General features: G+C 38.0%; 1 protein-coding gene across 1 annotated transcript in view; it reads left to right on the forward strand.

The window, feature by feature from the left end:
- The window catches only part of LOC138145014 (uncharacterized), a 449,608-nt gene that overhangs the window by 356,923 nt on the left and 74,938 nt on the right, over nucleotides 1-17,747 (forward strand). The window contains exon 2 of the mRNA XM_069066596.1: nucleotides 6,534-6,612. Coding sequence (XP_068922697.1) covers nucleotides 6,534-6,612 — 79 coding nt within the window. The remainder of the gene's footprint in view (nucleotides 1-6,533; nucleotides 6,613-17,747) is intronic.

The following is a 17,747-nucleotide window of genomic DNA, read 5'->3' on the forward strand; positions in this document are numbered from 1 at the left end:
CCTTTTAAAATACCTCATGAACACAGGAAATCTTGGGGAAGAGGGACAAAAAAAAAAGATTTTGGGAATCTTTTGGGCATCCTTGAGTATGTTCAGTGATAAATTCCTATTCAGTAAAGTTTACAGTAATGGCAAGATGAATATAATTCACTTCTCTCATTTTGGACTTGAATGGAGGGTTTAGATAAAATCAACACAAGATCAAGAAGGATCAACCCACCATATGCCATGGACAATTGTTTAGAAGCTCCTGAGGACAGTGAGTAATGATGAATTCTGCTTATTGACTGGATTGGGGGAGTAAGCCTGTCTTTATTTCTCTACTTTGTTTTGTTACTGAGGAAACTGTATGAATTCTTCCCTTCCCCCATCCTTTGAAGAGTGGAATGCATGGACAATTTCATACTACAGAAGAATGGATGTGGGAAAAGGGAGAAAAGTGATAGAATTTATTTATCTCAGTTGGGAGAAGGAGAGTGTCCTGGTGTTAACCTTTAATTTCAAATACATTACAACTGTAGGTATCTATCATTTATCTGAATTATTGGGGTATAGAGAGAAGATGCGGACAAAATGAGTTTTCCCTAATGGTGGAGGCAGAGCCAATATAATTATAGCAAATGATATTTTTAATATTCTAATTTCCAGATTAGAATTTTAGGAGAACCATATACAAGGTGAAAGTATCCTTTCTTAGTAGATAAGGGAAAGAGAAGAACAATTGGCAGTCATTAAAAGAAACAGCTCAGACTTTGAGTTCTTGTAGGGAATGTCAACCAGCTGAAAGGTTCAGTATTCTATTTAGCTCACTACTGACAAAATGACTTGGATTGATTGCCATGTAGTGGCTGATGCAGGAATTGTATCGTGACTAGCAGCAAACTATTTCACTAGATTTTAAACTTTGACTCCCTATAGATAAAAGGGACAGGGGGAGCAGTTTGAGCTAAGAACACACACCAAAAAAGTGACATAGTGAAAAGAGTACAGAATTTAAAGTCATGAAATCCTTGTTCAAATCTGGGCTCTGAAGCTTGTTGTTTGGCCATGGGCCACTCTGTTCATCAAGTTGCTTATCAGTAAAATAAGGATAATGATAATTGAATTTCTTATTTCACTCTTGTGAGAAAGTGCATTTAACCTATATTATCATTACATTTCAGATGTTACTTGATCTAAATGTTACTTTTCATTGTAATTGATAGCTATTTTTTTTTAAAGCAGTATTTATCACCAGGGAACAGTAAGTATAAGTAGGTACCTAAATCAGGAGTAATTAGGTAGCAAAATGGATAGAGCACCAGGCCTGGACTCAGGATCTTCCTGAGTTTACTTCTGGTCTTGGATATTTATGAACTGTGTGACCCTGGTCAAATCACTTAACCCTGTTTGCCTCACCATATATAGAGTGAGCTGGAGAAGAAAATGACAAGCTACTCTAGTGTCTTTGCAAAGAAAACCCCAAATGATGTCAGGAAGAGTGGGATATGATTGAAAAATGACTGAACAGTCACAAATCAGTATAAGAATGCCATCTTGTATCTTTGGATCATGGCTTCCTGCTGGAACAGCCTAATCAACAACTTTTTTTTTTTCCTGTCTGGTTTATGAAAAAGTTTTAAATTCCATAACGGTTACACATTGTTTTGATTATTTCACATATGGTTAATACCACAAATTTCAGGAGATGCCAGTGTGATAGAAATAGGTAGGGTCAAGCTTAAGTGTGAGACATACAAATCCCACCCAGATGGTATGTATTAAGAGGTTATAGATGGAAAGAACCTTAATGATTATGTGTTTCAAGTCATCCCCTCTCAAAATTTTAAAGATATTTATTGTTGTTTACTCTTTTCAGTCATGTCTGACTCTTTGTGACCACATTTGGGATATTCTTGTCAGGGATACTAGAGTGGATTGCCATTTCCTTCACCAGCTCATTTTACAAATGAGGAAGCTGAGGCAAACAGAGTTAAGTGACTTGCCCAGGGTCACACAATTAGTAAGTAACTGAGGGCTGCATCTAAACTCTGGTCTTTTCGATTCCAGGCCTAGTGCCTAGTTACTGTGCCACCTAGTTTCCCCCAAAAATGTTTATTATTTTACCATTATTGTTTATGTCCTTTAGATCTTAAATAATCTTCCCTGTATGTCCCTACTCCCTAGAACCCTTAAATATCTCTTTAGGGTCTATTAAAGATTATCAGCATTTGCCTTACTAAGGGTTAGTTGACATCTAGTTGAGAGCAAGACCTTCCAGGTCTTTTATATATATTTATGTATTTATGCATATGTATGTATATATGTATATACATATATGTATGTGTGAATATGTATATATGTATGTATTTATTTGTATAGATCATCATCAGAGTGTGCTGGTAGAGATGAGTAAGGTGCCAAAAAACACTCCCAAACTTTGCATATGTTTCCCAAGGCATTTCTTGTCTGGAAGAGTACAGATCTGGAAATTCTGGATGTTATCAGATCCTAACACACTCTAAACTAAGACTTCTGTGTTGGTTCTTCCCTTAATTCCCATGCAGCCTGCAAACTACCACTACCCTGTTAAAACAATGGATTGAGTTATCATGCCTGCCCCTAATTTTGGGGGTGGGGTGAGAAGAGGTAAATGGGGTTGCAGAGAATTATTTGGTTTTCAAATATTTCAGATATACAGGCCACCGTATATCTCAGATCATAGCAACGGAATGTCAATTTCCATGTTCTCTTAAAAGGAAAGGACTAAATTTTCCCTGAAAATGCAATATACAGATGCCCAATACAGTTTTATGATGTACTTTCTGACAATAATGACTCCCTGAGGAAGAAGACAAGTTATACTAGTTTACATCTCACAGTTCACATAGATGGTCTTTCCTCTCTTCATTTTGGGAGACTTTTACTACGTACACCGGCACTCAATTATGCAGAATGACTCTCTTGTGGTTCTCTCTTGGCCATTTCTGAATAAACCATAGAATTTTGAGCTGCCAGTAGAGCACTTAATTTTTATCAGTGACCAGGTTTTCCCATTTTACAGGTCAGGAAACGAAAACACACGAGTATAATTTCCCTCTCTACTCTCCTGCACAGCTGTATCTGGCTAGGGATGACTTGCTTTATTTTGAAGCTCCTCAAATTGACTTCTCTTTTCCTAAAGAGGATCAGTAAATCAATATAAACTCTAGGTTGTAAGAAAACTAGCATTAAGTTCTGCCTCTCATTAATGAAGAAAATGGCACCAAAATTGGGTTTAGTTTTCAGAAACTTATTTATAAGAGGTAGAAATAATGTGGGTGTTGTCCAGGGTAGAAATTTACTTTTGGGCTATATTGTGGGATAAGGAAGGTGGGAATCCCTTTGGAGGGCATTACATTTCTCTGTCGATTGTTCCTGGACAAATAACATACTTCGTGAGGGTCTTTCTCTCCTTTCCTTCCCTTCCTTCTCTCACTTCCCCTGTTTCCTCCTTTCCCTCCTTCCTTCCTCTCCCTCTTTCCTCTCTCCCTCTTCTCTTTCTCTCCCTCTTTCCTTCCTCTCCCTCTTTCCTTCCTCTCCCTCTTTCCTTCCTCTTCCTCTTTCCTTCTTCTCCCTTCCTTCATGTCTCTTCTTCCTTCTCTCATCTCCTTCTCTCCCACTCTTCATTCCATTCTGCCTTCCCTTATTTTTCCTTCCCTTCCCCAGAGAGAGCAAATGATTTGCTCAAAGTTTTGTAGAAATTTTGAGTGGTAGGTTTTGAACCCAGGACCTCTGACTCCAGAACTAGTGCTCTTTCCACTTTATATCAAGGCCTTCAAACTATTCTCCTTTGAGAAGTTTTATTCACAGGAGATTTAAAAATCAAAATAGCACCTATTGAATATTGATAAAAAGCAATTCTCTTATGAAGCTGTATTATATTGGGTGGACCTCTTTAATAGTGAAGCAATTAATACATGTCATCTTGAATTTATCTCGTGCTGTTCTCAGATCCCATCTAAATTATTTTGACAACATCTTTGTGAGGGAGGTAATGACTGATGTTATCCTATCATATGATTTAAAAAAAGCAAATAGGCTCTAGGATTAGGAAATTAGGTTAGAAATAAGGGATGCTATCTCTAAGATTAAGAAATTGAGAAACGAAGAGAAGTAAATTTTCCAGTGTGACACAGTTTACTATAGAATTCAATGTTTCCCAAACATTGGAGCACTAGTATCACTTTTTAATGGAAAAACAGTCTCCCCTTTGATAGTAGTTATATGATTGCTTGAGAAAACATAAGGATAAATTTAATGTAAAAACAATCTCTCTTTTGATACTAGTTGTACTATTGACTGAGAAAATGTAAGGATAAAGGATAAATTCTTTGTGTGTGTTATAGATTGACAAGACACCTTATAGCTACTACGTCCTTAAGTCCCTCTTCCCTCCTCAAGGATACCTTGAATATTCAAAATTAGGGAAGTGCACTGGGCTTTTGCCCAGGGCATAGAAATTTAGATGAAACCAATAGTATTTCCACTTTTTTTTATAGTGTAGAAACAGATAAGCCTAGTACCTAGTGAACAAGAATAATTATTTAAAATAGGAAACTCATAACCCAGGTGAGCTACAGTTCCCTCCCCCTTCCCTCTCACAACAAATTTGCCTGTTTGCCAATATTGCTAGTTAGGAATTCCACAGGTTGGAAACCACTGGCTATTAGCCACAGTTTTGTGGACTCCTAGTACTTTATTACTTTGACAGCAATGTGTCCTATATATGCAAATATGATGTTAATGGTACTCTTTTGAGTTGTTTTCTACTATTAGCAGTGGGCTTGGGCTGAATACATCTGCATTTGCAAGTTGGATGAAAACGTGTGGGAACAGACAGACATTAACTGCCCCATATTCCCAATAAACCTGCATCATTGGTGTCGTAGAAATCGTGTTTTAACAGTTGAGTGAGTTAACAGTAGCAAGGCCAACTCTGTACCTAGATCATTGTCCCAAATACTCTGTAGAAAAGTCTCTTTTTTTCTTTTAGAGCTACTGCTTCTTGACCTTACTCCCAATATACCTTCACTTGTTTTTTTAACGTGTAATGAAGAATAAATGTACCTGTTAGCAAAAAAGACTTTGGACTTATCTTTTTATGATATAAGAACTTCCTCTAGGCCAGATTCTAGAAGCCTAAATGCACTCTGAGTACAGTAATTTTCAAAAAAGGATTTTAGATGGAATTGTTTGCCCCTGATTTATCCCTCAAAATGATTCTCTACAGTAAAAGGTAAATCTTGAGAATTATCGGAATAACAAAAGAAATCTTCCTGTAGTTAATTGTCAGAGGAAAGAAATATAATGGCCTAAATAGTACTTTAAAGAGATATTTGTCTTCTCTGTACCTAAAGGCTCAAAATTATGTCTTCTGACTTTTGAAGCGCAAATCTTGCGTTGTTTAAATTCAAGGACCCTGTCAGTAGAAAGCTGCAAATTGCCAAGATATTAATACCTGCATTTTTTTATGACACGTTCTAAAGTCAATAGGAAAGAGGTTTCTGAATAAAAGCCTTAAAATTACCTTATGCATTATTAACTACAGGGCATATTACCTTTGAATTATAAAAGCCCAGAAAAATGGAAAGGAGAATTGAAAAACATCAATCTCAGGTTCTTTAAAAATGTAATACCAATCATTTGAGCAGTGTACAAATCTTTTATTAAAAATAAAAAGGAGGTTATACTTTTTTATTAACTGGAGGATATGTTCAATCCACATGATTAAAAATCTCATTACTAACTCACGTCAGGAAGATGATTTATTACTGAAACAGAATGGAAGGCATTCGGTTGTCCATAGCTGCATTTATCAGAAGCAGAGTGATCAGTTTGTATCTATTTTAATGTGTTTAATGTTTTTAAAGGTGGCCTAGCCATCTGTTTGGAGAATTGAAGATTTTTTTTCCTGAAATTGGCAAACTACCTTAAAGTGAAAATGCTAACTGTTTGAAAATGTGTTTAAAGCTTAGATTCTAGAAGTCTAGGATTTCATCTGGTCTGTAATGAAGGTAAATGTTTCCTTATGTGATTAGATGAAAGAAAAATTTAATTTCTAATATTCTGAGCATTGGCCAATTTTATACACACACATATACAATTTTACATATATATTTAATTTATTATATAATCAACATGAATGCAATTTATATATATATATATATATGTACACACAAATGTGTGTACATATATAGTGTGTGTATACTCCAAAAAATAGTGTGTTTTTTCCATCCATTTTTCCCCCCAGGAGAGATAGCCATTCTTCAATGAAAGTACCTGCAATAATGTTAAGTGCTTTTAGTGTTCTGTAATTACAGTGGTTCTTCTGGCTTTCGTCATACCAACAACAATGACCATAATAGAAAAGCAACCATACACTTTTCCCTAAATAATCATAATCTCCTTCAGGGCCCAAATCAGCATCTAAGAAAACATTATGTTCAGAACATATCATCTGAATTCTAACCTAATTTGCTAGTACTGAAGTTCATTTACTTTTTCTATCCTAGAGCAGAAGTTCTGCCCATAGGAATCAATAGTACCAGCATCATCACAGAAGGAGATATGACAAAGGATGTGGGAAGACAGGTAAGAAGGCTTCTAAGAAATGGATATAGCCCCAAGTATGTCAAGAAGAAGTATCAGAGTCACCAGTGCTCAGACTTTCTAGGCATAAAGATACTTAGTCCATAAAATGAAATAAAAGAATTAGAAAAAAGACGTTCTCTGATAGGGCCGTGGACTGACGCTGACGATGACTAAAGAACTGGGCCCAGAGCAGAGTAGTAGGAGGGGATTTTATTAGGTCAATCCTTCAGTTGTGAGGCATTTATGAAGTGCTTTACTATGAGCCAGGTACTATGCTGGACATTAGGGATGCTAAGACAAACATGAAAAAAAGTCCCTGACCTCAGGAAACCTATTCTAGTTTGGGAAATAGTATATATATGTAAGTATATTCTGAACACAAAGGAAATAAATACAAGGTAATTTTGAGAGGGAGGTTACTCACATTTGACTCACCTAGGTCCCATTTGAGAATTTTTGTAGTGTTTCACTTATGCTTGTTGCAGAAAAATACTGGCCTATGGTTACACATTATGGAACACAGTTATTTCAGAAGAACTAAAGGTACAAATAGGCCAAGAGGCAATAGAAAGATGTGTTTATATGATTGGGTTACAGCATGTTATCAGCGTTGACTTATATGGTGCAAAAAATAGTGTGAAAGCATTGTCAAGGCCTGGAAATGTAACAGACCCTTCATGTAGTAAGAAATGGCAGATGAATTATACACTGATATTAAGAGAACCAAAGATAATACTTCAGCACAACAGGTAAATCCCCTATGGAGGAGTTATAGAGAATATGCACAAAAATTAAACAAGAGGAAAATCACAAAGGAGTTGTGATCTGTTACCAACCTTGTTCAAACCCTCATCACTTATCACCTGGACTGTTATTGCAAAAACCTCATAATTGTTCTCCCTTCTCCAAGTCTCTATGTATTCTAATTTATCTTCTACATAGTTTCCAAAGTGAGTTTCCTCAAGCACAGATATCCATTTGAGATGATGTAACATTAATTTGTATTGAACTCAGTTATCACAGTTTAATGGTTTTTCTCAGGTTTCATTTAGCAGCACATAAATAGGAGCAAAATTAGTGAATGGTGGGAATAATTCAAGGCTGAGGCTTGATAGAGCGAGATTGATGATCGATCAAGTGTAAAGGACTCAAGAAAAGGGTGAGGTAGAATTGAACTGGTTCACCAACACATCAAGATGGGGAAAGGAGGAGAATGGAACTAGTGAAGGAGTAAGGGCCTTGGAAAGAATTGAGGAGTAGAGAGATTGGAGGTTGCATTGGGAATGAAGAACAAGAACAGGGGTTGAAAGCCAGAGGGAGGCATGAAATAGCAACAGAGTATGATCACTTAAAGGAATTTCATGAATTTCATGACTATGGATATAGAATATGATGGCAAAACCAAAGCTAGGACTATGTCTATATGTAGCTGAGGTAAGATAGAGGAATAGGTCATGAGAAATGAGCGGAGGAACTGGGAGTTTAGGATGTGAGGGAGTGTCAATATATACGTTGAAGTCCCCTAGTATGAGGGCTGGAATAAGGAGGGAAAATCTGTTAGCCAAGCATTGAACTCACTGAGGAAAAGAGAACGTCATCAGGCTTCAGTAGAATCTTGAATGGGTAACAAATATGGATTGAAGGAAGGTCAAAGCAGTAAAGGTTGATTGATGGGGGTAGAAGGAAATGCTGGAAGTGACAATAAGGAGCAACGAGTATTCCATCTCTCCAACTATGACCCAGTAAGTTTAAGGAATGCGTGAAAGTGCAGCCAGAGCCAAGACGGGAGGCCAGGGAAGCTATGTCATTAGTATGGAGCAGGTCTCAGTGAGTATAAGCAATGGTGAAGAGTGAGAAAAGAAAAAGAAAAGATTTAAGATGCAAGTATGTTATGTATTTAGTAGACATTTCAGAGAAAACGGTGGATGGAGTGAGTAGCTTTAGAGTGAGATGTTTGGGAGAGGTGAGGCTGTATTGAGAGTAATGGTTAATAGGGGAAGGAAAACTGAGAAAGGTTTTTGAATAATGATAATTGGACATTCAGAGCGTAGGGAGTCAAAAGGGGGAATATGATAATTATTGAAGATCCAGTTCATCATCAACCTCAGAGTTTCAGCCTTGGGACAGAATTCTCCCAGGGCATCAGGCAGCCAGGTGTGTAGCTCTTGGAGTCGAATGTGACTGTCAGGCTGAGGGAGAAGGCAACCACTTTGGAGTTGTAAGAGACAAGGAATAATGGAGTGGCTGACTCAGAGGAACTGGTCGTCTCTTTTCTTTTCATTTTGTCCCAATCTAGGCAGGAGCAGCAGCTGCAATGAGCTCCTGTCCTTTTGCATTCTCCCTCCAACCCACACAGTTGAAGCCCCTGGTCATGGAGACTATTCCTTCAGGCTCCTGGGGCTCCTCACAATAACTCCCTTAGTGGCTTACACTCTCTTTGACAGCATAGCCTTGGTCTTTCCTTCTCATTTGGACAAAAGAGGGGCTGAACTTCCAATCACAAGTTTTTTCCTCTCCAAAGATCAACTTTAAGCATTTGTACATGCCTGTTTACATATAGAATAAATGTAAAGAGAATTGGTTTTTTAAAATACCAGTTGGGTGGGGAGGGTATTAGCAGTTCGGGAAATCGAGAATTGCTTTATGTAGAAGATGAGTCTTGAATTTTAATCAGAAATGAAGAGAGAGGAATTGTAAGAGGCAGGTTATTCTGTGAAGGCATGAAGGATGACTAGTGCAAAAAGTACAGAGACAAGAGATGAAGTGATTTGTGTGAGGAATAGAGCAAGAAGACTGGGTTGGCTGGATCATAAAATGCAGGAAAGGGATAGGATAAGGTCAAATAGGGAATGGCTTTATAAGCTAAAGAGATGAATTGATATTCTATCCTAGAGGCAATAGGGGGCCACAGAATTTTATTGAACAGAATAGTGACATGTTCAGACAGATCTGTGCTCAAAGAAAATCTTGCAGCTGTGTGACGGATAGACTACGGTGGGAAGAGACTTGAGGCAGGGAAACCAATGGGGAGGAGGCTATTGCAGTAGTTCAGGCAAAAAGATACGAGGGCCTGAATTAAGGTAGTGACAGTGTGAGATGAGAGAAGGGGATGGATGCCAGAAGTGTCATGGAGGTTGGAACGGCAAGATTTGGCAATTGATTGGACATGTAGAGTGCAGTGTCTTAATGGCCCAGATAGACTGAATTTTTTAAAACTAAAGAACAGTTGCTATAGATATGTTCACAGCATCAAGCTCCCTGGTGAATGTGTGTGCATGCATGCGTGTGTGTGTATATATCTGCTCTGAGTCACACAGATCTATTTCACATAAAACTGTATCTGTATATTTATGTGTGTACTTTTTAAAAAATTGTGTTTCAAATGCAAGATGACTATAATCAAAGAATCACATTTCTCCAAACAGTTTTTACCCCTGTGAATGTTCGAGTATAGACAAATGCCCTTTCCTTGCTCCCTTATTTTAAGCTAGCACATTCCTGTTCAATGAAAACACGCTAGCCATTGAAATAGAAATGGTGTGTGCATCTGACAGCTGGGGCTTGGGTGTGAGATGCTGCAATTTTTGCTGCAGAGGAAGGAGATAAGATGAGGGATTGGGTTTCACAGCGTAAGGGGCCACCTAAATAGCAGCTGTTAGCTATATGATCCATGCTGTAGATTAGAAAAAAGAAGAGGAAAGTAGGCCTTCATAAACTAAAAGACATCAGGAGTAGAGGCCAACATGACTATACATACAGTCAATTTTGAATTTTAGGAAAACATTTTTTCCTCTGTCTTCAGATGGCCATTAATTTCTGAATGGATGTAGCCTTACCCATTCATGAATCCATTCTGTCAGTACAATAAATTTCTATAGATTTTTAATTTGCATTTTTAAGTATCCAAACAATACTCATATAGCAAGTGGGAAAACATATGAGGGGGCCCCTAGTTTGAAACTGGTTTGATGGTCAATGATATTTTTGGTGTTCTTACTTTTATATTTAAAAAGATAAATTTGCACATAGAGGAAATGCTGCCCATCCTTCCCCCCCAATTCCAGATGTAATTTTTTCCCCTTCCAGATGATGATAATGATTATTGCTGTAACTCAGTTCTCCGAGCCAAATGTTCTAGGACTGGCCTAGAGAAAGCTTTTCCTTAGGAGCAGTGGGCCATTCTGTGACTTAGGAGTTTTCTGGGGAAGAGGAAACCACAGTCTCTAACAGCTCCCTTGTAACCTATTTGTCTCTTCTCAGGTGGGAAATAGAATTTGAAATAGAGTGGAGATAGTCACAGAAGGGGAGGATTAAAGAAAAATTATTTTACTCCACCCCAACCAGGAATGTACTTTTTAATTCCACACAGAGGAGAAGAGGGTTCATGATGTTGGCATGCATTGGGTCAGATTCCTACAGTATGTCATTTGCTCACTGGAAGCTGCTAGCTTACTTTTAGAAGTTGTATTGTGCCTTTCTTGAACATGGCAGATGCTTAATAAATGTCATTTGAATTGAATTCATTGAATTTGGGTCACTTAGGAACTAGAGAATGAACTAAAACGAGCATTTCACAAAATTCCCTTCTTGTGCATGTACCTCCTTGAAGTCCCAGGCCTAGGAGCAGGGAATGAATGAATACTTTTTCAAGCTAGAAGAATCTGCCTTTGCCAAGATTTCTCAAAGGGTCCATATTTTCATACCACAAACCTCAGCAGCAAAATGACCAAATCAGCAATGATTTTAGTGTGTGTGTGTGTGTGTGTGTGTGTGCATGTGTGTGTGCGTGCGCGCATGCAAATTTCACTTTTCAGGCTGTTTCTTCACTGTTAAAATTAAGGGATTACATTACATAGTTTCTTTCTTTTCAGACATTCTGTGATTCCATAAATAGAAGCACATCTTGTCTATTCAACTCTGTTAAGCCTCTTAAGCATATCTCCCCCTTCTCTTGTGTGACCCACAGTGCCTAGTATAGTAGAGGCACTAAATTAATGCTTATTTTTTTTCACTTGATTAGTTGGCAGAACCTTTACATATAGCAAGATTCCTAATCCATGAATTTTGTGATTGTTGCCATCCCCCTCTCCCCTTTCTTCTCTCTTCAATATATAAACTCGAGATATAAACTTGATATATAAGCTTATTTTTTAAAAACTTCAAGTAATTTAAAATTCTATTTTAGGAAGTTCATACTACGCCTTAACACCAAGGGAGATTCCTCAGGGTGAGAGAAAATCAAGATTTGTAATCACTGCTTTAGAGTGGAATCCTGTTTATGTTACAAAGTCATAAACAATGGCTTTTTCTGCTTGCTTACTCTGCCTATTCATGTAGAACAATTGAGCATCTGGTAGCCCCCAAAATTTAGCATTGCTACTATTCTCCCCCTACTCTGCTATGCACTTCTAGAGTGCTGAGATGTAAGTGCTTCCTACCTGGTTATTGTTTGAATACTCAAATGGAATATATTTCTAAATAATCTAATTTGTCCAACCCTAGCTATCTTTGAATAGATATTCTCTGATGTTTGCTCCTATTCTACTTTCAGATATCCTTTTTCAGTATGTATTATTTATTTATCTCTATACATGTTGTGCCCCTTAACAAGGGTGAGAAACCTGTGTCCTTGAGGCCACGTGTAGCCCCCTAGTTTCTCAAGTGCGGCTCATTGACTCAAAGGGGTGCACTTGAAGACCTAGAGGGTTGTGGCTGCAGGTTCCCCTCCATTGCCTTAACAGAATATAAATTCCTTGGGGGGAATAGTGCCTTGAATAAAGCAGATACTTATTGATTGTTGATAAATTGAAATAAATGAGTCTAAACCACCTGTGATACCACAGGACAGATATATTCACACTTTGACCGTCAAATCTCAGGGGTTGGCTTCTTGGCTTTTCCAGGGATTTTTTTTGTTTTTGCTTTTGTTTTGCTTTGTTTTACTAACAGTACCATAAATGGATATTTTTAAGTACCTATTATGTTCTGTGCCAGGCCTTTGGAGTAGAAATATAAAGAGTAAAACAATCCCTAGTCTCAAGAAGCTTATGTTCTAATGGGAGGGATGACAAAGACACACACACACACATATACACATGTATATATATATATGCATATGTACATATACATGTTGCTCTGTATTCTTGGTATACATATATGTATGTATTTATAAATATATATTTAATTAATTTATGTTTATAGATACACTCATACACACATATATGTGTGTATATGTATAAAAATAAAAAATGCAAAGTCATTAAATATGAGGTAGTTTGAGAAAGAGTGAGGGGATTAGTAACCACTTCTTATATTTCAGCTGAATTTTAAAAGAATTGATGGTTTCAGTGAGATGCAGGTGAGTAAGGGATACATTTCAAGCTTGAGGAATAAGCATTGCAAAGGCACAGAGATGTGGGATGGAGTTTTTTTTGGGGGGAGGAACAGAGAAAAGGCCAGTTTGGCCAAATCTCAGAATGCAGGAGATGGAGTATTCACTCCAGTATAGCGAGGCTAGGAGGATTTTGCTTTAAAAGCTATAGTAACTACTTGCTGATTTTGTAGTATAGAATTAAGTACTTGTGGTCATGTTATCATGGAATGTTAATACAATAAGGGACTCTAGAGGTTATCCAATTGACTATCTTGTTTTATAGCTAAAGAAACAAAGGTCCAGATAAATTTAAATTATATGCCCAAGGTCTCACAGAGAGTAGATGGTAAAGATGGGATTGGTGCCTATGTCTTCTAATCCCAAGTCCAGAACACTGCCTACTAAACTGTTGTGCCTTACAAAAATGGGCTGCATTGAGTGAAAACTGAATTTGAGTCCCTTAGATGCAACTGGGAATTCTATCACTGAATTGCCAGTGCTTCACAAAAGGTGATACAGGCAGAGTCAAGATGGCGGAGTAGAAGCAGAACCTCCAAGTGGCTCCAGCTTCCACCTTCCCCAATCAATGTGAAAAGGGGACTCTGAACAAACTTTGGAGCTGCAGAACCCACAAAATGGAGAAGCTAACCTCTCGCTGAGGACAGCGCAGCAGGAATTGGCCAGTGCAGTGCTCTGGGAGCCAAGCCCAGACCTGCTTGAGCCTGAGGTTTTAACCCCAGGGCGGGTCTGACCAGCCACTGGCCAGAGGGACTCCAGATCAGTAGCAGCTGTGGTGATCCAGAATTATCAACACATAGATGCAAAGGACAAAGTGAGAGGTCAGTGCAGTCTGGACTTTGGGACCCAGTAAATAGGAGTGCGTCGGATTTTGCCCCTGGGGCAAGAAGCCGCTGGGATGCCTGGCACAGCCAGCCAGCACCACAAAGAAGCTTCAGCTGCTGGCCTGCAGAGTGTAGGAGGAGCAAGCAACCAGTCTTAGGGGTAATTGCTTTAATTACCTTGCTTTAAAAATCTTGCTTTAACCTGCTTGGATCTGGATTGCATTTTAGGGTGGAGGTCCTGGGGTGTGTGTCCAGCTTGCCAGAGCATGTGGAGGCCTCAGAGAGGGCATCCATCTAATGCCTTCAGCAGCTGAGAAAACCCCAGTGTTTAGGATGAAAGCTCCCCTATCTGGTGGCAGAGTGCTACTGTGGCAAAAAGCCCAGGAGTTAAGTGATTGAGGGGTGGCATGACCAGGCAAAGGAAACAAAGCAGACAGAAGATTCCAATATTAGACTCCTATTTTGGGGACAGAAAGGAGCAAATCATGGAACAGGAGGAAGACAGGGAAGTCAGAACTCCTGCACCAAAAGCTTCAAAGGAAAATACGAGCTGGTTACAGGCCATAGAGGACCTTCAGAAGCAGATAAGAGAAGTGGAGGAAAAATTGGGAAGAGAAATGAGAACGATTCAAGAAAATTATGAAATGAGAGTCAACAGCTTGACTGAGAAAAATCACAACTTAAAAAATAGACTAACTCAAATGGCAAAAGAGGCTCAAAAAGGCAATGAGGAGAAGATTGCTTTAAAAAGCCGAATTTGCCAGATGGAAAAACAATCTCAAAAGCTCACTGAGTAGAATCATTCCTTCAGAATTAGATTGGAGCAAATGGAAGCTAATGACTTTATGAGATATCAACATGCTGTTAAACAATCCAAACAAGTGAAAGAATAGAAGGCAATATGAAATATCTCGTGGGAAAAACCACTGACCTGGAAAATAGATCCAGGAGAGATAATTGAAAAATTATTGGACTACCTGAAAGCCATGATCAGGGAAAGAACCTAGAAATCATCTTCCAGGAAGTTCTCAAAGAAAACTGCCCTGATGTTTTAGAACCAGAAGGCAAAATAGAGGTTGAAAGAATCTAACGATCACTTCCTGAAAAAGATCCCAAAAAGAAAACTCCTAGGAATATTATATCCAGGTCACAGAATTCCCAGATTCAGGAGAGAATATTACAAGCAGCCAGGAAGAAACAATTTGAATATTGTGGAAACACATCAGGATAACCCAGGATCTGGCAGCTTCTACACTGAGGGATCAAAGGGCCTGGAATAGGACATTCTGGAGGGCAGAGGAGCTGGGATTAAAACAAGAATCACCTACCCAGCAAAACTGAGTGTCATGTTTCAGGGGAAAATATGGTCATTCAGTGGAATAGAGGAGTTTCAAGCATTCTTGCTGAAAAAAAAAAAAACAGAGTTGAATAGAAAATTTGACATTCAGATACAAGAATCAAGAGAAACATGAGAAGGTAAACAGGGAAAAGAAATCATAAGGAACTTATCAAAGATGAACTATTAACATTCCTACATGGAAAAACAGTAATTGTACCTGATGGAACTTTTCTCAGTATGAAAATAGTTGAAGGGAATAGAAATATATATATATATATATATATATATATATATATACACATACATTTATATTTATGTATATATATGTGTGTATGTATGAGGGTATATGGGCATATGAATACACATGTGAAGGTTTGGTATGTATGTTTACAGGTATACATAGATAGAGGGCACAGGACCAATTTAATATGAAGGGATGATACTTAAAAGGTGAAATTAAGAGGTGAGAGACAGAATGGGGTAAACTATCTCATATAGAAGATGTAAGGGGAAATGGTTACAGTGGAGGGGAAGAATAGGAAGGCAAAAGGGAATGGGTCAACCTTATTTTCATTGAATTTGGCTTGGGGAGGGAATGAAATACACACTAAATAAGGTATCTCATCCTATAGAAGTGTAGGGGGTAAGGGAATGAAAGGGGGGATGATGGAAGGGAGGGCAGGCTGGGGGGTAGGAAGTTGGAAGCACCCACTTTTGAAAAGAGACTGTATCAAAGTAGAGAATTGAACAAGTGGGAGGTGGGACAGGAGGGAGGGAAATATCTACTATGTTATTGTTTTGCTTTAGCTACACATGTACAACCTATACTCAACTGGTTATCTTCCCAGTAAGGTTGGGTGACAAGGGATGAAGGGAATGAATCTGGAATTCAAAGTTTTAAAATCAAATATTTAAATATACTATTATTAATACTATTTTACATGTAATTGGGAAATAAGATATACAGGCACTGGGGCATAGAAATCCACCATGCCCTACTGGAAAAGTCCAAAGGGGTATGGTAGAAAATATGGGAGAGAGCAGATTGGAGGAAGGGATATCCTGTGGGACTGCTATTTTTGGTTGGTGGGTAGGGGAAAAACGGGGAGAAAATTTGTAACTCAAAATATGGTGGAAATTAATGATGTAAATCAGAAATTAATAAAGCATTTGAAAAAAGGAAAAACAAAACAAAACAAAAGGTTATACAGTTCCTGAGTTTCTGGGTGGGTGCACAAAAGAAGGGATGGGCATGCCTCTATTTACTTTCTCCAACTGATGAAATGAAAGGGGTCTTTTTTGAATTTCTTTATAGGGTATATGCTTGTGTATGTGTGTGTGTGGGGGGGGGTCAGCATTTAAATGTAATACCACTGCCATCTAGCTATAAAAAGAAAATATTGTCCTTGATTGACAGTTTCACATTGTTAAATATTCTGGTTTTGTAGAGCTGGGGTAGAGCCTTTTTGCCTTCATTTAGATCCTGTCCACATGGAAGCCAACTCATTCTAGTAAGAGCTGAGTTGAATTGAGGTTGGGTAAATGACAGTCCAGTTCAAAAATGTTAATCCCAAATGAGTTTGGCCAAACACTCCATCTCTTTATTATGATCAGAGATTATTTTAAATGTGGTTTCTTGGCTGCATTTAATTAATTTATCGGATGTTATTCTTTTGTAACATATTTGACAGACACTCTTAATGTCCATTTTGGTTGTGTTGGCATGTAGCATGAAAATCTTGAAACCTTACAGATTTCAGGAGGTTGGGTGTCTTCTAAATTAAAGCTAACAAATGTTTATTTTTCTTGGAATAGTCCTGGCTCAGGTCATCTGCTTTCTGGTTTGTTATATCCTACACATATATTAGTTTTGTTGGCTTTTTTTTTTTTGAAAAACAATCCTGGAATAGCAAATGGCCAATTCTGGAAGACCAATTTCTTCTAGCTTTTTTTTTTAACCCCTTGAATAACTGGATTTGAATACAATTGCAGTAAATGGTGTAGATTAGTTTATTTTACACATTTAGAAATGGGGCTTCTGGATTGTTGAATGCAAATTTATGCAAACCAGAAAAAAACGTATTTATGTAAAACAACATGTGAATATGTATCTCTGGATTTCCAAAGGAAAAATCTGGTAGCCCTCTCCTAAGTTAGAGAAAATGCAAATACATGCTCCAATCCCAGCTTGGAGGGGAATTCTTGCTAGCATGGTTTGTCTGGCACATGGGGAATAAACCTTGCTTGCCAAGGCCACTGGTTTCTGAGGATTCTGTGCACTTTCTTTGTGGAAATTATAATTTTCAGTGTGAATTTAGGAGGAAACTGTCAGTTATATCCCTTCCTCTGCCCTCACCACTCCTGGCCTTTTCTTTTTTGTGATGAAAAACCTCAATTTCCACTGTTATTCATAACATTTTGTGGGCTGTTACTTAATTTGGTAAATAAACATACATTGGTAGAAGCCACCACAGCTCCTTTTATAATACATCATAAATTAAAATTATATGGTCTCGGCATTCAGAGGCCACTCCTTTGCTAAGCAAAGTAATAATCATGCATGAAAGAAAGCAGATTGCTT

This window comes from Petaurus breviceps, unplaced genomic scaffold (assembly GCF_028583685.1).
Source record: "Petaurus breviceps papuanus isolate PSGF00001 unplaced genomic scaffold, PetGlider_PUasm1.0 90723, whole genome shotgun sequence".
Classification (NCBI taxonomy): domain Eukaryota; kingdom Metazoa; phylum Chordata; class Mammalia; order Diprotodontia; family Petauridae; genus Petaurus; species Petaurus breviceps.